At 41.6% G+C, this 21575-nt stretch overlaps 2 protein-coding genes across 2 annotated transcripts in view; both read right to left on the bottom strand.

Moving 5' to 3' along the window:
• The window catches only part of zmp:0000000529 (WD repeat-containing protein 20), a 17696-nt gene extending 14822 nt beyond the window's left edge, over nt 1-2874 (bottom strand). Inside the window, exon 1 of the mRNA XM_061047234.1 lies at nt 2082-2874. Coding sequence (XP_060903217.1) covers nt 2082-2498 — 417 coding nt within the window. The 5' untranslated portion in view covers nt 2499-2874. The remainder of the gene's footprint in view (nt 1-2081) is intronic.
• A 315-nt stretch (nt 2875-3189) lies between these two features.
• Nucleotides 3190-21575, bottom strand: part of LOC132980863 (mitogen-activated protein kinase kinase kinase kinase 5-like) — a 35495-nt gene continuing 17109 nt past the window's right edge. Inside the window, exons 3-32 of the mRNA XM_061047222.1 lie at nt 21059-21149; nt 20904-20968; nt 20732-20787; nt 19934-19981; nt 19328-19370; nt 18123-18195; nt 17618-17749; nt 16010-16072; nt 15342-15423; nt 15125-15241; nt 14817-14898; nt 14148-14200; nt 13478-13524; nt 13344-13391; nt 13092-13112; nt 12919-12967; nt 12377-12533; nt 12134-12234; nt 11930-11971; nt 11353-11431; nt 11165-11241; nt 9965-10025; nt 9190-9292; nt 8984-9042; nt 8058-8161; nt 7039-7216; nt 6591-6659; nt 4720-4809; nt 4509-4635; nt 3190-4103 (exon numbers count right to left, since the gene is read on the bottom strand). Coding sequence (XP_060903205.1) covers nt 4007-4103; nt 4509-4635; nt 4720-4809; nt 6591-6659; nt 7039-7216; nt 8058-8161; nt 8984-9042; nt 9190-9292; nt 9965-10025; nt 11165-11241; nt 11353-11431; nt 11930-11971; nt 12134-12234; nt 12377-12533; nt 12919-12967; nt 13092-13112; nt 13344-13391; nt 13478-13524; nt 14148-14200; nt 14817-14898; nt 15125-15241; nt 15342-15423; nt 16010-16072; nt 17618-17749; nt 18123-18195; nt 19328-19370; nt 19934-19981; nt 20732-20787; nt 20904-20968; nt 21059-21149 — 2414 coding nt within the window. The 3' untranslated portion in view covers nt 3190-4006. The remainder of the gene's footprint in view (nt 4104-4508; nt 4636-4719; nt 4810-6590; nt 6660-7038; nt 7217-8057; nt 8162-8983; nt 9043-9189; nt 9293-9964; nt 10026-11164; nt 11242-11352; nt 11432-11929; nt 11972-12133; nt 12235-12376; nt 12534-12918; nt 12968-13091; nt 13113-13343; nt 13392-13477; nt 13525-14147; nt 14201-14816; nt 14899-15124; nt 15242-15341; nt 15424-16009; nt 16073-17617; nt 17750-18122; nt 18196-19327; nt 19371-19933; nt 19982-20731; nt 20788-20903; nt 20969-21058; nt 21150-21575) is intronic.

Below are 21575 nucleotides of genomic sequence, written 5' to 3' on the forward strand. Positions count from 1 at the left end.
GACGAGATCAGTCCACGTCTAGCGCTGCTGGAATATTAGCTGAATAGACGATTGATTTATAAATTATAAGTTTAAATCAAAGAATCTGAATGAGGTCTAAAGAGAAACAAACACCAGAAACTAAAGCTCCCCATGTGGTTGAATAATATTCAGGATCACTTGTGATTTTTTGGTATCTTCTGTCCTGTCAGCTGATCTGTGGGAGCGTCTACTAAATGGAAGATCCAAACCATGTGATTCCTAAACTGGGGGGGGCGCAACCCCCTAAGGAGGGCAAAGATTTATGTCAGTAGGGGGGGGGGGGGGGGGGGGTGCAGCAGTGCTAAATAAAAACAATGCACTCAAAGAAGAGGACTGTTGACGATTCAGCTTCATCAACAATTATAGAAACGAGAAAATATGTCGAGTCATATCTCACCCTGCTTCACCTGAACAAAGGTGGGTCATGAGACCACAGCGGGGGGGGGGGGGGGGGGGGAGTGGTGTCCCTCAAATGTTAGCTCCAAGCTAAGACGCTAAATCAGAGTAATGAATGCTGCATGTTAAACATTTTAGAAGATGAATGATGCTGTGTCACTTTTAAATGTTTCCCCTCTAAACTGAGCTTGTCATTTTTTATTTTTTCACTTCTGAAAATAATGTCTGAAGATAAAAGAGTGTTTTACTGTTAATGGATATAAGTGTTGATGTGTATGTTGAGGGGCTTGGGTTTGGGGGAGGTGAGTGGGGGGGACCACTGATCTACACATTACTTCTAGTGTTAAAGAGTTTGGTGTTTGAATAAAGAGATTTTGTCTTTGTGTTTAGTTTATCATTTCTAAAGGAACGAGGAGAAACATCAAACCTGTGATTCAAACACACAGAAGATGTATTTCACCTCTGTGTTAGAGACAAACTTTAATGACATCATCTCTCCTCAGGTTTCTCTGTAAAGAAACGTACGAAGCCCTGGACTTATAGGGTTATATTTTACACTAACTGGTTCTGCAACGAATAGATTTGTATTCTCATCAGACTTCCTGTTTTAAGAAAGTTTCAACAAAATGAAAACATTGGAGTTTAATTCACAACATGTGAAGCTGCATGAAAACTAAAAGTGACTAAATATGAATACAGTTTATTGATGCATCGGTCTCCAGCTAAAACAGAATGTGAGTCACTGATTACTGTATAAACTGATGATGAATTATGTATCTGTGCAGTTTTTTCTTTGTATGACGCAGAAAATGATTACTGTCCATGCACAACAACAGGCCAGCTTTGACACATTGAAATGATGTCATGTCCCTCACTAGATTGATGTCAGGTCAAAAGGAGGTGAAGCTTTTTCTTTTACGTTTGTCCTCCAGTTCCTGCTAAATGGGTTATTAGTATTCCTCATTAAGAGGAGAGTGGTGCAGCTCGCTGCGAGCAATTTCAGCTCTCTACAAATCCAGCAATGCTTCAAATGAGCTCTGTAAGGAGACACTGGAGGACGAACAAACACAGATTGTTATTGTACTGCTTATCATGTGGTAATAAAACATCAGGCTCATGATTTCAGACACTGATTTTAACTTTTAAAGTCAATGAACTCAGAGCAGAGCAGAAGATGTAGTGACATGCTGCAGATCTCCAGATTTAACATCTTTGTTACCCACCTGCTGATCACTGATTCACAAATCTTACTATCTTTGATATGCAGAAAGAAACTGAAACAGCATGTTCAATAGGATTTTCAATGACAAAAAAAAGATTTAGTTAAGGTGATTTCATGGGTAAAAGCTGTGACTGAAGCCTCCCTGTCTGCTTCCTGCTCCTGTAGTAACAGTTACCTCCTGTAGCCTCTCCACTGACTCTGTGCATCCTCCAGCATGATGCACCATCCACCTCCACTCAGCTAAACGAGCATCCATCCACCTCAGCTTTTGTGTGACACGTAGAAAATGTGCAAGTTTGGGTCAAATGTGTGCAGCATTTGCAGCCCTGTTTGAAAAAAGATGACGAAATACAAGCTATCATGCTAAGCTAACACACTGACCCTCCAGTGAGAGAGAGAGAGAGAGAGAGAGAGAGAGAGAGAGAGAGGAGAACGGGCTCACCTTCTTGATGTTGGTGTACGTGTAGAAATAAAGCTCCCTGCCGATGTTGAAGCACACCCGCTCCGACTCCTCGCTCGGGTCTTCGGGCTGCAGCTTGACCATGGAGACCCGGACCGGCGGCAGGAAGCCCGCAGGAGAGGAGTTGGCTGCGGCATTGGATGAGGAGGCGGCGGCGGCGGCGGCAGCGGCGGCGGCGGCGGCTGCAGCCCCGGGCCCCTGCAGCAGCCCGACCCCTCCGCCGGGTATCGGACCGGGTCCAGCCCCTGGGCCCAGCGTGGCTCCGGAGGACGGACCCCGCGGCAGGCCGCCCCGCTGCTGCGAGTCCGAGAGGGTGAGCAGCTTGTAGAAGCCCTCTCTGGTCCGAAACTGGGATTTAATCTCATTGATATCCTTCAGAGCGCCGCCATCTCCGGCCATCTTTAGTGCACACAAGCCGCACAGGAAACTGAGATTTTTGACCTGGAAATAAAAACGCTACAATAAAAAAAAAAAAAAAAATACTAGAATAGAAATGGGAGAGGCGATGATGATGGCGAGCAGCAGCAGCCGAGCTCAGCTAGGCCGACCAGCACATCCGGGCTCCTCCAGGGCATTTTACACCAGCACCGGCGATCAAACCACCGGCACCTGATAAACAAACCCCGAGAAAGAGCCCTCCTGAGCCGGTGTGAGCATCATCCTCGACCGGGGTCTCTGCCTGCCTCCGTCCATCCAGTGTGCGTAAAGACGTGAGATGATGATGCGTCGCTCCTGCTCCTGCTGCTGGCCCGGTCTGACACTGCGCACTACCACTGATGTGACGGGGGGAGGGGGTAAAGAGGGGGCGCCCGGCCCCAGAACAGCTCGCTTCATTTACCCCTAGTTTAACCTCCTGGTGACTCCCAGCAAGACCAATTTAAAGAAATAATAAGCAAGTTGAATACTCCTTTCTTCAGTGATGCTGCATGAGCGTAAAGTTTCACTGATAAAACTCTGATTTGGCATCTAGAAATAAACAAAGAAATAACTATATAATAATAAATAAAGAAACAACTCAGTCAGGGTTTCATGGTTACACAAAAGGCCAAAGAGAGAGAGAGAGAGAGTTTAAATCTGAACTGAAGACATCTGACATTCAGGCTTTATTGAGTTGTGAAATATCAAAACAAAACATTTCCTAAATAATGAAACTCAAAGAAAATCTCCTGAAGCAGAATGTAAATATTACAGCGTCAATGTGTTTGCTTTAAATTCAGATGTGTTGTTTTCCATCATCTTCATGCCTCTGTAAAGCTAACAAGGGACTTTCTTTGACATGATGGATTCATTTATTAATAAAAAGTTTTCTTTTACATTGAACAGTCCAGGATGAGTATGACACAGTTTTTGCACGTTAAATACAGTCTGTACAGGACCAAATAATCTCTTTAACTAGCTTTCATTGATGGTAACTCGTTTTGCTCTGTTTCTGCTCAGGATGAATACGGTTCACATCATCTTGTGTTGATTCACTTTTATTACAGTGTAACGGCAGACATCACAAGTTTGTACCTCTGATCCAACAATGACACATAAGGTGACACAACGTGGGACAGAGCAGTGCGGTTTAAGTCCTTTTATGTTGAATGCTGCACATTCAGCAAGCCATGCTGTATATATCCATCTTTTCTGTCTTTATTTTCTCAGTTGTCTGTGTTCTGGATTATTCTTTGCGATTGCCACAAACAAAAATCAGCATAAATAAAAGCAGATTTGGGAGATAAGGGCTGCAGCACAACAAGCTGCCATCTTTGTCCTTCTCCTCTGCTATTAAATCCAAATTAAATTCTGTGGCGGTGATGAATCCTCGTCCATCATGACGACAGATGAAAAGTCCTGGGTGGAGGCATCCATGAAGTAGAGGAGGTGTTTAGGGAGTTTTCCCATGATACCTTGTGGCAGCAGACTCATGGCAGCATGACGTAGTTCTCAGCTATTTCCACGACGTAGAGGTTGGACAGCCCCGTCTGGTCGTCCGTCTGACGCGTCTCCATGATCACCATCCTGCATGAGGGAATCAAGTAAAATCAGAATGCATGAATGCATTATAGTTACAGACATTTTTCTGTCATCAGAGTTTTTTTTATAACAAACAGGCGTAGAAGTTAAAGAGTCTTAATGTCCGAACAGATCAGAATCAGAATCAGAATCAGAATCTGGGTTTATTGCCAAGTACATTTACACATACAAGGAATTTGACTTGGTGTATTGGTGCTAAACAATTAACAAGGAAATAAAGCAGAACTAGCAACAACTTAAATAATACAGAATAAGAATATATTACAATATATAAAATAGAATTTAGAAATATAAAATATAAAAATAAAAAAACACAAAATGTACAAAAGGTGCACAGCTGTTTTTATCAACATCATCACAGCCAGCACACCAGGTGAAGTGAAGTCGTACCTGTCTGAGTGAACCAGTCTGTAGATTTTCCTCGGGTCGGTGTTTTCCTCCAGAAGCTCAGAGAAACTCCGTCCTCTCCTCTGCCAGCCGTGACGCCACACCGCCAGCAGTGAGTCCTCAAAATACACTGAGTGGACAGGAAGAGAGACACAGAGTCAAAGCTGTGATATTCAACACTACACATCTGTAGTTTATCACCGGATAGTCTCACCTATAGAATCCACATTTTGAGTGAAGGTCTCATGTTGCAGAGGCTTGTTGCTCTTCAGCTCCCCCTCCAGTCCGACTATATGAACTGACTCTGTGAAGAAGAGAGGTCAGCAGAGAGGTCAGCAGAGAGGTCAGTGGGGAGCCACTGAGCAACATTACTAATATTGTACAGTATTAACCTTCAGGCATCAGTTTAATTTACCCTCTTAAGTCACTAAGGACAAAAATGTCCACTTCCAAAAAACTGATATAAAAATAGAACAGATTCATATTTTTTTCTACTTTTTTCTGCATAAATCTCTTAAACAACTTCAGCCCTGCTCAAAACTACCAAACATTGAATAATTATGAGGAATTTAACCCTTTAAATGGCAGTTTGATTACATGATTCTCACATTTTTGTCCTTAGTGACTTAAGAGGGTAGTAAACATGTTTCACCGTGTTCTATTGATCTGCTAAAAAAAATAAAATGTGCATTCCAAAATGTGTCAAGAGACTTTCTTACATAAAATGTGTGCCATATGCACTAACACAGACAAAATTATGGCCAGATAAAGAGGAAACATTTGCCCAAATGAGGATTTTAATAGCATTTTGTCTCAAGGCAGCATCTAACATGGGAATAGCTTTCAAGAAAGAAGCTCTTTAAAATTCTACAATTCACTTAGCAGACACTTTTATGCAAAGCGAATCCACAGATCCAAATCTTTAAAATGGGCCAGATGCCAAAACAACTTGTTTTATTTCAAGGTTGCAGCATCTACTTCTTCTGCTTGATTGGATTGAAGCCATGCAGTAAGAGTAGCTTTAACAGCCGACTCCTGATGGAACTAAACTTTGCAGTAAGACTTCACTTCACTCTGGTTAAACCAGCTGATTGAAATGGCATTTATCTGCATTTAGTGTTTGCACCTTTCCAAAAAGCTTGCTTAAATTTTTGTTGAAACCGTACAGTCTGTGGTTGAAACTTTGAGCTTAATATTTTAAAATTGAAGCAATGGAATGAAAACTATTGTTACGTCTGCCTCTTTAAAAAAAGACCTCAGGGTTGGGTAGACTATCTGTTGTGTTGAGCGTCCCGTGTAAACAGGATGTAGTCCTTATTGCACCGGCCGGAGGTTTCAAATTCGACCTTGGCCACTTGCTGCACGTCATCCCCCTCTCTCGCCTCCCCACATTTCCTGTCTCTCTTCAGCTGTCTTATCCAATGAAGGCAAAAGCCCCCCCCCCCCTCCCCAAAAAAAGACCTTGTCACCTTGTTACCCACCAAGTCAGATCACATTAATGTCCTCGAAAATCGTCTTTTTTGTCACTATTTGTACCATAACACTGAAGCCCTAAGCTGGCACTATATCTACCTCTGTTTACTCATGATCATTTATTTTATTTTATTGAGATCTAAACTCATGAATCTCTTCATCGCCACATAACAACACAGGTTTCCCTATGAAAACTACTTAATTCCGGCCATTTAATCGAGATCTGGAGAAATTAACTTGTTATGGTGGGAAGTCCAGCGTTGCTATCCCGAGATAACAAGACCAAAGACGAGAAGCTGCTGCATTATTTTCTACCCGGTAACTCCTTCTCGACATGTTAACTCCATGTTTTACTGATCTATAGCGGGGGGGGGGAGTGAACACATTAACATGGCACACCTGTACAATCTGATGCAACCCAACATATGATTCATGTAACAGAGAATCTCTTTCAATGTGTGTGTGAGAGAGAGAGAGAGAGAGGGAGAGCAGTTCATTGTAATCATGTGTAATCCTTTAAAATATTGAGATATTTGTGTTATGTTCAAATAAATATAATAATAAAAATGTTTTAGTATTCATGACTTTTGAGAGGAACATCATGTGACTTACTGTCTAACAGGACGAGCAGCGAACTAGAGTCCAGTTGGTTTACTTGAACTACATCTGGACAAGGTTTCTCTGTAAGGACACAAAAACAGATCACCATCAGCAACAACAACAACAGCAACAACAACAACACAGTGTATACGACTTGATTTTCTGGGAGTGTGGAGTTTTGTTTGTAGCAGCTTAAAAAATATTGCAAAGATGTAAAGTGCAATAACAGATAACAGAAATATCTCAGGTGTAATAATAGATGTATAAAATCCTCAGGAGAAGATTGTTGAACTTTTAAACATTTTCTCCTTTTGCATTAGACAGTGTGTATTGTTTTGCACAGTGTTTATTTCCTGTGTATTTTGGGGAGGGGTACTGAACTGGTGCAAAAGGCGATAAACACATTTTCTATTGATTCTGAAGCGTTGGTGACGGACCCCATGATGCAGTAGCAGCCTACCTAGACCAGATTTGATGAACCAGGACGTGTTGGAGTTCAGGTTGATGTACTCTACAATGACCGGCAGGTTGGGGCTGGACCCCCGAGAGACCCCGATACACACAAGCGGGTACTCCTGCTGGGGCGACACCACCATCTCAAACACCCGCACGGGGCTGGGCAGAGGGAAGTCAAAGTTCTGCAGAATATCAAACAAAAAAAGAAAAAGAAAAGAGGAACGATGTGAGTCAGGAGATTTTCACAGAGCAGCAAACAAAGCGGACAGGGTTAAGTGGACACTTTAACCTGCAACCTTCCTGCCACAGTGGGACGTATGAGTGAGCGTGTTCTGAAAACCAAAACCACTTCAAGGTCAAAGGTCTAAAGCTAACTCATACATTTAATAGTTACTATAACATGCTTCATTTCCCGTCCCGTAGTGGTTTTATTTTCTGCCGTCAGTGTTCACAGTCCAATAAAAGATGCAAAAACTGACAGACACACAAAGACGAGCCCTTTGTTTCACACTGAACATTATCTCATATGTCCGTTATATCCTCATAATTAGTAGCATGCTTGCTAAAACACTTAAACAATGCATCTGGTCCGTCCAATGTATCTGTGATGTCCATGCCAAATAAAGTCTATTATTATTATTATTAAGTATTAAGTTTAAAAGAAGAGACGAGGAGACGATGGGATTTTGTGCTTTTTGACACAAAGTGATGCAACAGAATATCTAAACATCGACTGAGAACTCAAAATAAAAAGGATGAGCTCATCTTAATGGCTGAACCTTTTAGATACTCAGATGCATAAATAGGTTTTTTCCTGCAGAAGCTTCTCTTTTTTTTATCGTTAACTGTTCTGTGATTGGCTAGAAAAGTTGGTTCACTTATTTATTTATTTTTATTTAAAAAAGTTTGTGTGTGTGTCTCTGTTGGCCTCACATCCTCCCCCTGGCCATCACATGTAAATATATGGGCTGTTATTCCTAGATGAAGCTGGTTTCACGTTTCCTGAAGGCTTTATGCACATACCTTGATAAGCAGGAACTTGTGCAAGGGGTCGTACCACTGCAGCAGCACGACACTGGACTCCAGAGCACAGCACAGGAACACAGAACCAAGCTGCGTGTTATCCGCTGCACGCGACAAGACAGAACACATGTCACATGTTAAACAGTAAACTGAACAGGATCTGTCTCCTCACGTAGTTCAAATCCTCAAATCCTATTTATCTAAAGAAGTGTAGAAACTATTACATATCCCATACCACATACATACAGACAGTATCACAGCGACGGGAATGATTAAAGGAGCAATCTGTACCTCTGACTCCTAGTGGTTAAAATGGGTACTGCAGTTTAAATTCTAAACATTGTAGAGAGCTGTCTCCCCCCCCCCCCCTCCTCTCTAGAGTCCATGCTCACTCAGGTCACCATGTGGTGGACTCTGAAGCTTCAGTGTTTATCCAGCTCTGCATGGGTCTGTAAACCTTTCTGTGTTCTAACCTCTCTCCATTTTTCAAAAAGCATCTCCAATATTGATCCTAGTTTGAGCACGTTTCTGCTCGTGGAGCTTATTAGAAACATGCAGAGGCTTTTTAGGTCGGGTACAATCACTTCTATCTGAACCACTTCTCTTTTGCCCGCTTCCATCGCTGCAACACCTGTTGACCTGATAACTGCTCTCATATCTGGCAAACCGAGGGGCATCCAAAACGGCCGTGTGGGGGATGTCTTAAAAGCGTCTACCTTCTCTGGTCCAAACAAATCCAGAGCATTCAGGAGCAGAATCTAAAGTTAGAAGGAGGACATACTGGCTGCTGCATTGTTGTCAGAGAAGCCAGCACTTCAACATAGCATGTTGATGATATAGTAAGGTCACTTACTAAAGTTATCTTACAGATTGCTCCTTTTAATTAACATATTTAATAACTTGACAGATTATTTTTTGCATCTCACCAACTGAGCATGTCTTGCAGCCCTTTGTATCTGGTATTTTTGACGTCACTGCAAATTTCCTGAAAAAAAAAAAAAATAATACAGTTTTTTTAATTTGTAGAGCAGATGAAGTGTTTAAAGGTTTTAGTTTTAAAATCAAAAAAAAAGAGAGAGAGAGAGAGAGAGAGAGAGAGAGAGAGAGCATACAAAAAAAATCCCAGTGTTACCTTGGTAACAGTCTGTGAGTCGGCAAGGCAACCATCCTCTGGTCTTTCCGAGCCTGTTCATACAACTCTTTGAGCGAATGGGAGTGAAGCTGCGACGATTTACCTGCAAACATAGCAGGCAAAGAGAAACACGTTGCTTCAGAGGACTCCACGTTAAAATACATTCTGGTATTTTTCACCTTAGCCATGTTATTGTTTTCACATCTCATGCATACAGAAAGTTCTGACAATTAACTGAAATTGAAAATGCCTTCACCCTGCAGAAGTGAAACAGGCTGTAAGAGCTGAAACTTCATTTCTTTTTGCCAGGGGCACCAGCAGCCTAGTGGTTAGTGCGTGCATCACATGTACAGAGGCTAAAGACCGAGCGGCCCGGGTTCAAATCCAGCCTGTGGCTCCTTTCCTGCATGACACTCCCCACTCTCTCTCTTTTCCTGATTTCTGACTCTATCCACTGTCCTGCCTTTAAATTAAATACATAAAAAGCCCTTTTTTTTTGTTTTGCCATTGAAAGGCTCATGTTGTTATATTAATAATCTGTTGTTATGGAAAATAATCCATACAGAGAAAGTCTTTTAGTTGCGGTGTTGATGTTGCTGAGTCAGTTAAAAAATGAATTTACAGCAGACAGAGAGTCAGAAATCCTTTTGAGCTGCTAATTAAAACATGTGCGCTGCTTCAAGCAAAGTTTCTTATCTTTCTTCAAGAAGCTCCAAGAGAACAGAGCTGCGCGGCTAAACGAGGGTGCCATTCTTATTGTTCACTTTGGGCTCACCTGATACAGACATGAGGATGTTATTAATGGTGTAGACCCAGGTACACTTCCCGGGGTACAGCTGAAAGAGAAAGAGGAGACATGCAGTTATTCACTACCTTCTTATAAATCCAGTGTCTCAAAATGAACTTAAACAGCTTTTTAAGCTTTGTGTGTATATGATTGATTTTAGTGTGTAAGACTCATGTTCAATCTTTTTTTTACATCACAGATACTAATTACTCAACCAGACCCACAGACTGTCTGAAGAAGAGGACGAAGCCTCCATGAATTCACCCACTGCTTTGTTGACATTCATAGCATGAGGCATCTGTAAATCCATTTTAACATCACCATTTATTTAGATGACTACTTAAAAGAAAAAACAGCCTTAAAGGAAGAACGTGCCACTTGTCGATCCAGTAGATGTCGCCCTTGAGCACCAGCATGAAACCAAAACAAACTTCTGTTAGGCCACGCCTCCTCCATACTGAAGCCTCCGCTCTCCTCCAGAGACACACTTCCAACCCCTTAACTCTCAAGTCAAGTATAAGAGTCAAGTGGACGAAATTGTCCTAAGCTCGAGCTGTAATCCCCTGTGTTCTGCATTGTTGTGTTAGCATGCTAATGTTAGCGCTCTTTAGTTAGCTTATAGCTTCACATTTCATGTAAACTGACACAGAATGAGCGTGATCTAAAAACTCTTACTAACATCCAAATAATCAGTGAGTATGTTCTTCTTCTTCTTCTCTCTAGTTCTTGACTAAAACAGCTTTTATACACAAGGGGAGGAGCCGGCCGTCCCGTCCATGTAAACACGGCTCTGACAACAACACAGCCAGCGGGACTCGAGCTTCTCCCTCATTGTAGACAGTCAGGACTCAGAGACACATTTACACAGGATAGACTTTATGATTTATTTATGTGGAACATGTTGAACATTCTGCCTTTAATAGAGTCAAAGAGTGTCTTTGATACAACTGAACACTGAAAAAAGTTTTTTTTTTTCATGTTTTATCGTCTGGGGAAGTCTTGAAATGAGCGTTTAAGACCGTAAATGTATTATGAAAAGACTCAATGATCATTTTCTAGACTTCAGTACTGATGCAGGTGTCAGGCTCCTCTTTGGGGACTCCATCATACCTTGTGTATCTTTTGGTTATCTTGCCTCACTCACCCTGAACCCTGACTATTCTCTGTATCTTTTCTTAAAGAACCTACCAGCTCCATGGTGGCCTCTGTGCCGCTGAGGTTCAGGGTGTAGATTCCTTCCTCCGCCCCCAGGATCAGATGCTGGTCTGAGGGAGTGAGAGGAAAAAACAAAGCTGGTCAGACAAACCGCACAGACGAGGTGAGAGAGAGAGAGAGAGTAGAAAACATTTACTCTGAGAGCTGTTTGCTGATACAACCTTTGGTAGCCGGGTTTTCCCAGGTCGTCGAGGAGTTGATTTTGAGAGGACAGCCGTGGAAGATCTTTTTCAAGTAGACCTGCAGAGAGAGACGGGAGGAGGGATCTGAATTATTCATCTTTGTCCTCTCTGCACTTCTTTTTTATCACTTATAAAAACCTTTAAATGACAGTGGATCTGCTTCATCTATAAATATTGTATGTACCTTCAAACATCCACAAATTACAAACTGTGGAAAGTTCAGTTAGGTGATGTCATGTTACTGAACCTGAACCTGAACTTTGACCCCATCCAATTTAGTTTGTTGTAAATCAAATGAATCTAAACTGTAAGAAAGCTTTCACTGAAATAAAACACTAAATATTTTTATTTTAAAAATTGATCAGAATCCGTTTTTTCTGCCCGTTCTTCTTTGAATATTTAATACTGATCTCAGAACAGCACATCCTCTCCTCATAACTGTTCACACACACACACACACACACACACACACACATGCATGCATGAAACATCACACACCACTCCGACATCTCAGACACTCAGCAGAGGATTTGAAGGCAGAGTGAAGGAGACTCACGGGAGGTTTCTTCATGACGGGGCTGACACACTCCGTGGGATCCTGAGAACAAACAGAAACACCCAGACGAGCGTGTGTGAGGGAGAGGAGACGAAATAAAATGAAAAATTCTACAGCTGAATATAAGCGCTTGTAAATCTTTGGAAACCATCTCTGTGTTTTCGGGGACACTTCACGTAACGGTGTGAATGTCCGGTGTTCTACCTTTGACGTGACCTGTCGTCTGCGTATTCCTTTAGGGGGGAGCTCGGGAGGGGACAGGTCGGCTCGGGGGTCGTTCAGCTGGACTGGTAAGGAAGCAGGGTCTGGACCACACATAAACATAAACACACAATAAACATGAGTGTGATAAATGACCCCACCTGTAGAGGTCTGAGCAGAGGTTTAAAGGAGTCCATCTAATGTTTGCTTTTGATGTGAAAACAGTTTGAAGGTGAGGCAGCTGACCTGAGTGCCGGGTGGATCGGGGTTTGGGTGTGGGTCTGACGTGTGTCCCGCTCGATGTCCTGAGGAGGGGTGAGGAGGGGGCGTACAGAGAGCAGGGTTTCCTCACCCGGTCGTCCTCCCCCGCCATGCTCTCCTCTGAGCTGCTCCGCACTTTGGGCTGCACATGTGGAAACACGCAAACATGTTGATTATCTTTTTTTATTTAATAGATGCTTTAGGATCTTATCAGGATTTAATCCAAACTGAAACTCTTACAGTATGTACAACTATTTTTATTTCTTCCCTGAATGTGATCAAACTTCTTCTGAGAAATGCTTCCAACTTAACTCAAAATATGAGGATTACAAGTCAAAAAATTAAGCTGGTAAGATTTTGTTTAATACTAAATCGATATCAGCAGCGGGAGCAACTTGGGGTTAAGTGTTCGGACGTGTGGCTGCAGGAGCTGGGGATCGAACCCCCAACGTTCGGGTTGAGAGATGACCAACTGAGCCACAAAAATCAAGATGAAGTGATTGGTACTTTGTGTGATGAGTCGTCACCTTTGGAGGGAGTGGAGGCGGCGTTTCATCAGTCGGCATGAGAGTGAGACTGTGGGCGAGAGAGAGAGAGAGAGAGAGAGAGAGAGAGAGAGAGAGAGATGGTTAAGTCTTAAAGTGCTAATGATGAAAAATAAACATTGAGGAAGACGTGAGTTTGAGGTTATTAATCTGACCTGGAGCTTTGTAATGTTGGGCTGAAGGGGATAAAGAGAGAGAGAGAAAGTCAATGAGATGTATTGAAATTAAAGCAAATGATCGATTTGATAAAAACAGAGAAATGAGAGTGAGGTCGGTCTTCTTCTGAGTTTAAAGAAATCATAAAATAAAGACTAAAGTTGGACAACTGCAGCGTTCTTATGATGAATCATTTCTATGTTCTGATACTGTGTTTAACATCTCTCTGGGGATGTTGTTTGTCTTCTTACATATCCACATCATCGTAGTCGTCGTCGTCTGAGTCTGTATCCTGATCCCTGAGAGAGGAGGAGAAGATTTCATATTTAATATTTAGAAACAAACTGACATCAGTGTGAGTCCATGTTGAGACTGATCCTGTTACCTGGCTGGACTCTTGCTGCTGCCCGTCGATCCCAGAGAAGCACTTAACTGAAAAACAAAACAAAAAACATGAAATCACACATATATATAAATATAAATATATAAAGAGAGATTGTAAAAAAGTCTTATTTCAACAAGGAGGGAAGATGGAGAAAAAAGGAAAGACAGAACTCAATTTCCCCGTTCACACCGTCTATCTGACTTAGACTGAGACTTATGAACCCGTCCTAAAAATCATCAATGTTGACTTTAAAAATAAAAAATAACTTTTCACACCAAACAGGGATCGAGACAGGTCGAGTGCATCGGCGGCTTTGTAAGCGTTCTATGTGCAGTAAAGTATTTATGTGTACAATGTATAGAAGCTTTAATGTATGTATTTAGAAAATGTTTAAATATATTTTACTGAACTTTGTAAAATTGCATTTTCTTTTGAGCGCCCTCCAGAAAACTCTAAAGATGGACGTTCTTCCCTCGTCTGCAGAGTTCAGGATTTTTCATTTCTAGCCACTCTGTTACATATTTTCTGCACAAGGTGAACAGATCATCATGCCTTACTGTCTGTACCATAAGTAAGTGTACTTCTTTGCTGTGTGCACATGTACTGCATGTTTGTGTCTGCACACTCCTACGGCTGCTCATGTGTGTGTGTGTGTGTGAAACAAGCTCACCGCTGTGTGTGGTGCGTCTTTCCTCACAGGCCTCCGAGTGTAGATCTGTTCCACTGAGAGCGAAAACACAAAATGATTTAGCACTTTAAAACATCCAGAGAGGATACATGACGACAGCAGAATACATTTCTTCTCTTTAAGCGTCATTATTCTCAGTCAGTAAATAAAGAGCGACAGGAATGTGCCAACATGGCGGGAGGTAAAAAAAGGGGTCTTCTGTTCTTTCTTTTAACTCCCTCAGTTGTATGATGCTCATTCCTGTTACCAGATTTTTTATTTTTTTTGTATGAACCCAGTGTTTATGCTGTATATAAACGACCAACAGGGGACCCCGTGCACAGCCAACCCCCGTCCTCAGGCGCCGGTCTATTGCAGGAACATTCAATGAAAAACATAAAGAACCCTAGACACATTAAAAAAATGACTAAACTGTCTCTTTATTGAGATCTAACTATGTGTTTCCTCTGCAGCTTCCTCAGATTCACCCATCATAATCATGTATGTGCTGCATGCACTTGAGCCGATAATCTATTATTAGCGATGACCTTTTAGTTCTCTTATGAAACTTTGAATGTTAACTCCGCTTCAGGCAGAAGAATCTTCCTATCAGCTGTGATAAGGTTGATCATAGTGTGAGTGAAGTGCTTTGAGTTCAGCGTGTTTACTTACAGCTTATGTCAGAGTTTGTCCTCTCTGCCTTATTGTGTTTGTTGACCGACTGAATCCTCTTTAAGGATCCAGGCAGCGCCACCTGAAGAGAACACACATTTAATCACTCTGTTATATCACAGGTAGAAACAGTCCAGAGACGGTCAGCCAGCTTTGAGCCAGAGAAATGTTCAAACATAATGCACTGAAATATTATAATTTGCATCATCTATACAAAAGTTTGATGCTCCAAGATAAGAGCTGAATTATGTTTGATCAGGAACAGGAAGTCCATCAATGAAAGTTGGAGTAGAAATCGGGGTTCAAACCTCCATCTCGTCGTCATCAGTCACCAGGTTGGTCTTCAGTTTCTCAGGGTGTCGATATTTCTCCAGCAGGTCTCGGGTCAGCTCCTGGTTCAGACACTGCTGGGTCAGAAACATGTGCTGCAGAGAGACGAGGGGGAGAGGTATGTGTTATGTAATGGCACCACTGGAATGACATTACACGGATATTAAATTGAGTTTGTCATGGATCAGAACTGACCGAGAGCATCTTGGAGGCGCTGGGTCTCTTCTTCGGGTTCCTCACCAACATGGCCTTCACAAAGTTATAAAACATGGACGACCTGCAGAGAATACATCACGGTTCATAAACAAAAACAGTACAAATATATAACAGGGGATTTTAATATGATAATATCTGTCTGCTTATATAAGCACGCCAGATGGAATTTTTCAACCTTGAGTCCCAGCTGCTCGCACAAACTCTGATATTCTTATAAATAGTTTACTGGGGTTTTTTTTGTCTGGACAGCAACCATTATTCTCTTCTTACTTTATTTTAGATTTGAATATTTAAATCTGAGTTATCACACTCACAGAACTCAGTTTTCTCCAAATGTGAAATGAAAGATCAGAACTTTGCACTTTCATGACTCAATCACAACTTCATGACAGACTCAGGGTTCAGATAAGACAATACAAAGTAAAGTGTAAAAACATGCAACATAAATGCATGATATCAAATCACTAAATAAAGAAAAACAATGACACAGCAGTGATCATAAAAGCGTGGTTATTTTTGTAGGAACCTTTTCCCCTCATGATTAAATGATTATATATAATGATTGTAGAGACAGCTGACCAAAAGGCACAGCAGGAGGTACGACAGGTAAAATAACATCTATCATAATGTTGAGTGTCTCTATTTACCATTTAGACTTGTCCTTCAGTTTGGGAGGCTGGTAGCCGCTCTTGGACATGAGAAACAGGACCCTGAAGAAAAAGCAGAGTAGAGCTAAACTTTAGCCGCATCACGTTTTTCTCCTGCAAAGTGAGGATCGGGTGTTTATTGTTCTCAGATTCAGATTCTCGTTATTGTTTGTCACACATGGGGAAATTTGGTTTTGCAGCCAGAGCACACAGCAGACAGAGTAAACAAGGACAACATCAGAGTCAAGTGAAAAACTGAATGTGAAGTCAAACATAACAAAGATAACACAATATGAAACATCAAGAAAACAATCAGACACGAGCTCCTTTCTACCAAGAAATGCAAAGTGCAATGTGGAGGTGTGAAAATAATAGTGCAAGAAGAGCAACCTGAGGACTGATCTGCACAAATCATACCTCTGGATGATTTGTGCAGACCACTATATCATGAGCTCTCCTCTGGAACCTGCCTGTTAAAAATGCCCCGAGGCCCGGCCTGCCAACTCCCTGAGAGAGTCTATTCTAACTAACTGGCCAAGTTAAGGTCTCCAAACCATGCAACAAAACAAAAGCTTCAAACAGAATCAATGAAACTTCTGTAAAAGAGGGGTCAACGTCTCAGAAGAAACACTGAAAGATTAAATTTTCCTCATAAAGATCAGTCTTTGCTGAACCTTGTTGGAGGTAGCATCAACATGGAAAGTCTATTATCAAGAACAACACCCGGATATTTGAAGCTCTCCACACTCTAAACATCAGCAGCTTTGAGAAAGAGTTGATGGTTGGGTTTGCTGGGGACTTTCTGAATTCAATCATCATGTCTTCTTGTTTTTGACACATTTAAATGAAGAGGAAAGACTCGTCACAGCGAGCCGCAGAGTCGTCCACAACCTGTAGTCCTTAGTGTGTATAAGGTACAGACAGCAACTGTGTGTGTGTGTGTGTGTGTGTGTGTGTGTGTGTGTGTGTGTGTGTGTGTGTGTGTGTGTGTGTGTGTTGGGTGTTTTTCATAATGCACATATTGCTGGACACGTGGGCAGTGGAAACACGAATGACAGGAGTCATCTTGTGCATGAGTTGGACAAACCGCTCGTCTGTGAGTTAGACCTCAATTTAAGTCGGGGTCAAAAGTCTGATGACCTCACTCTTCATTTGACCAAAGGTAGACATTGATTTTTCTGAAACACCAGTGACTCATTCCTCCCCTTGAACTTCAACTTTTGATTTCTCCCAGATTTAAAATATCGACCTCACTGTGAGGCGCTGCAGCAGAGACACACTGATACAGTTTCTCGTACACAGAGTAGTGATGACAACGTCTCAACCTGATATATTTAATATGACCATCAAGGACCAATGATCAAGATCTCAAAAACCATCAGAATACTCTAACTGTTATTATGTAACAGCAGCTTTCAGTTGTAAAGTAACTTTTCTTTAATGCTCTTAATTATGAGTAGAGAGAATCACTTTGCTATGAAGTCAAGAATAACCCGGCCTGTGGTTTAGTGAAGCTGCTGTCATGCAGAGGAGAGAGATGTTTAAACTCATATTTGTGTCGGTGTCTGTTTGCGGAGGTGAGTACACCCATGAGGTTGTGATCGTTACCGCAGCGGATGGACGTCAAACATTGGCGGCTGTAACTCGGCCAACTCGATGGCTGTGATTCCCACCGACCAGACGTCACAGAGTTCATTGTAGCCACCTTTGATCTCCACCGCTGCCACCTCTGGTGCCATCCTGAGGACGGGAGGGGAACAGCGACAAGTGAGGTTAGAATGTTTTACTGTAAAACCGAGCAAAATGGATTTTTCAGACTTCAGACCAGACAGATCAGAAGTCCCACATTACCAAAGAGTACTTCAAGAAAAACTTTTAGCCAAATGATTTAAACCAAAGTCTTAAATTCAGTTGCATGCACAATGGATATTGCTAATACCATGTCCACTACGTAATAAATAATTATACGAGTTAAAACTAGCCACAGAGCTGCCTGACAAGTCACCTCATCCTTCATTAAAAACGTTGTGTAAAGATGTATGGATGTAAATTAGGTTGTCAGTGAGATTACTTTAAAAGAGGCTCAAGTAATCATCTCTAGTTTCCAGCTTACCAATATGGCGTCCCGATGAACGACATCCTGCGGGCGAGTGTGGCCGTTATTTGAGCCGAGATCCCAAAGTCAGCTACACAACACAAGAAATCAAAATATTTGAGAAACAACATCCACAACATCCCGTTGAATACTTCATAGTGATTTGTCTGTTGGACAGTTTAAGAATCAGAGATCAATATTTAAAAACAAATCCAGTTTAATTTTGTACTTTTACAAGTAAATTAAATTAATCTGCTCACTGAGACTAAACTGAAAGCTCTGACACATCCTCAGTTCATAAACACAAAGGTCACATATTCTGCAAAATCCACTTCCTCATGTTCCTCTAACTCTAACATGTGTCTCTAGTCTGTCTACAAACCCCCCAATGATGAGAAAAGTCCGTCCTCTCCGTCTTCTGCCTGCTCCACTTTTCAGAAAATGTGTGCTCAAACAGGCCGTTTGTAGATTTTCCCTTCATGACATCACAAAGGGCAGTAGCCCCTCCCCCAGGTGGGTGACACTCCCACAGCTAGGTGTTTGTTCTGTCGTCTGAGTCTGCCTTCTCTCCGTAAACAATAGGACATGGAGCGAGAAAGCCCGAGTACACCCAAGCACCTTCCAGAGAGGGGGCGTGGTCAGACACAGCTGATTTACATATTTAAAGGTACAGACACAGAAACAGCCTGTTCTGAGCAGGGCTGAAATAGAGGGGTTTGTAGACATGATCAAATACAGGATCAGAGTGGATTTAGAAAAAGAAACTTCACACACATGTTGAAGAGGAGCTCTGAGACTTATTTAAACTGAAGAAGAGGAGGAGGATATGTGACCTTTAAAGTTAAGAATTCAGGAAATGGTTGTGTTTCAAGAGCACAGAAATATCCCAACAGATCTCTCTCAGATATACTTGCATATATTTATATGTGAGTCATAAGGGTGCATTCATAAAAACATGAAAATGACTTTCTTTGACTGAACATTTCTGGTGCATTAAACACATAATTTTGCTGCCAAGTATGACGTCTCTGATTCAGACCGCCACAAAAACAAACGCTGAGCTTGTGGGAAGCGCAGCTGAGTCTGATTCAGTCTCTTAATAACATTCACATCGGCCGTGTTTTCATCATGGCAGCAGAAGAAACTTAAACAAGACATCACTCTCGCAACAGATGACTCATCTGAAACCACACGGGTACAGGGTACAGCAAACATCCACCCACCCAGCTTGACCTCGCCCTGATCATTGAGGAGGATGTTGGCACCCTGGAGGAAGAAGAGGAGGAGAGACACATCAGACAAACAGACACATCTTCTCACTCTCCTTTACCCACTCAGTGATCTTTAACTGAACCCACTCATGGTGGAAAACAAACATCTGTTTACCCTAAAGGTTATTATATTCTCTTAATGATCTGCTAATTTACAAATACATTAAGCTCCGTTATTTTTGTTTTTTTAATCCTGGATGTTAATGTTTAGAGTTACAGTTCCATCACAAAGTTTCAGAATAAAAGTCTAAAAACCTGGAAGATCAACAGATTTGTATTCTTACTTTTTAAGATTAGAAACCACTGGAAGGTAATAATTAAACAAACATTGTCCAGAGCTATCTGAATGAACAATATACTGATTATTCTATTGATATATTTCAGGTGGAAGCCTCATTTATTGAAGTTGTGGTTGTGTTCCTGTTTACAACTCTCTGCTGATGCTGCTGTGACCCAGTTCATCCAACAGCAACGTTTCAAATAGTCAAATGTGCAAACGTGACAAATGCACAAATAAAGAAGGAAAAGTTCCAAATTGTCAACGTCAGAAATGTTCACCTTGATGTCTCTGTGGATTTTCTTCTGTGCATGCAGGTAGTCCAGGCCCTGGTTACACACACAAACACAGACACGCACAAACAAACAAACAAACAAACAAACAAGGGGAAGGTCATAACGCTGTTGTAACCAAATTAAATATTTGACTTCTTGGTGTCCGAGTAAAGCAATAAAAAAGTATGTTAAGTTCGAAGCCTGTGTTATTAACCACCAGGCCACATTTCAGTAATGAAAACGGATCACTAAGAAAATAAAATAAAAGTTTTAAAATCATGAAAAATGAAGCATCCAGTGGACCTGTCTACACATTCATTTTCAGAACCTGTGGACACTGTCCTCCTCATCCTTTGTGAATTTGGATAAACAGACCGAGCTGTTCTTCAAAGTCTAGCAGCCGGGGAAGACACACACTTGGAGAATGAAGACAAAAAGCCAGCTAGAGAAACTGCAGACTGTGATGTGGAGACTTGGAGTACCTGTGCAATCCAGCGGGAGAACTAAAGATGCTAACGTGCTCAGTATTTTAATAAACTCAGTTTGTCATCAAGGTTCCCATTTGGCCCCGCCCTCCAAAAAACCTGAACTTACAAGTGATGAAAAACTTTCTAACAGTAAAAATCCATAATTCAGTCGAACACAAGTCTCAGTCTTTTCACTCGTTTATGTAATGTGTTCAGAGATCAATTTCTGCTTTTGCTTTACAAAAGAAAAACTGAAAACTGAAGGAAACAAATCAGGCAGACGAGGGTTTGTGTGCCTTATCAATGATTGGTCAGCAGGTTTTGAGAGTGATTTCACCTGTAGCATCTCCCTGCAGATGTAGGCGATCTGTGGCTCCGACAGAGGACCGGTCACTGTGGAAAAAAAAAAACAACAACTTCACTGTCTGCAACAACTATTAAGTACAAAAAGCAGAATGTACAGCAAGTGAGATCAAGGCTCATTTACAAACTCAAACAGACTCTCTCACCGTGGTAAATGTCCTGCAGGGAGCCTCCTCCACAGAACTCCATACAGATCCACAGCTTGTTCGCTCTGCAGAGAGAAAACAAACATGTCAGTCAAACTTTTCAGTCAAAGATTTCAGAAGGTAGAGAGAGGACACACAGACACTGAGCTGCTCACCGTATGTAGCTGCCATAATAGGCCACTATGTTTTGATGTTTGCAGCTCTTCACTATGACGATTTCCTGCTGGATGATGGAAAAATCATCCTCTGTAGACACAGAGAGAGAGAGAGAGAGAGAGAGAGAGGATACACATTTGTTATTTTCATTTATATGAACTAAGGAGTGGTCAGGAGGTAAAGCTGCAACATGCTAACATCAGAGCAGGACACTAATCCCTCTAATTGGTGTGTAAAACAAGCTTACAGATAATAAATAATGATGGAAGTGAGGAAACTACGGTGGCTGGGAAGTGCAAAACAAAATAACAAAGTGCAAAACACTTTGTTATTTTTATAAAACCAAAACAGAACCAAACACCAAGAACAAAACAAATTTAAAAAAACGACAGAATCTTTTTTCCAGATGTTTATTGGCACTCATCTTTTGCTCTCTCTCTCTCTCTGCTGGTGAAACAAGACGGGACGAGGGAAGTGCGAAGACAGGACGCACACAACGCTTTTAAATCTTGTTCT

Source organism: Labrus mixtus, chromosome 9 (assembly GCF_963584025.1).
Source record: "Labrus mixtus chromosome 9, fLabMix1.1, whole genome shotgun sequence".
In the NCBI taxonomy this organism is placed as follows: domain Eukaryota; kingdom Metazoa; phylum Chordata; class Actinopteri; order Labriformes; family Labridae; genus Labrus; species Labrus mixtus.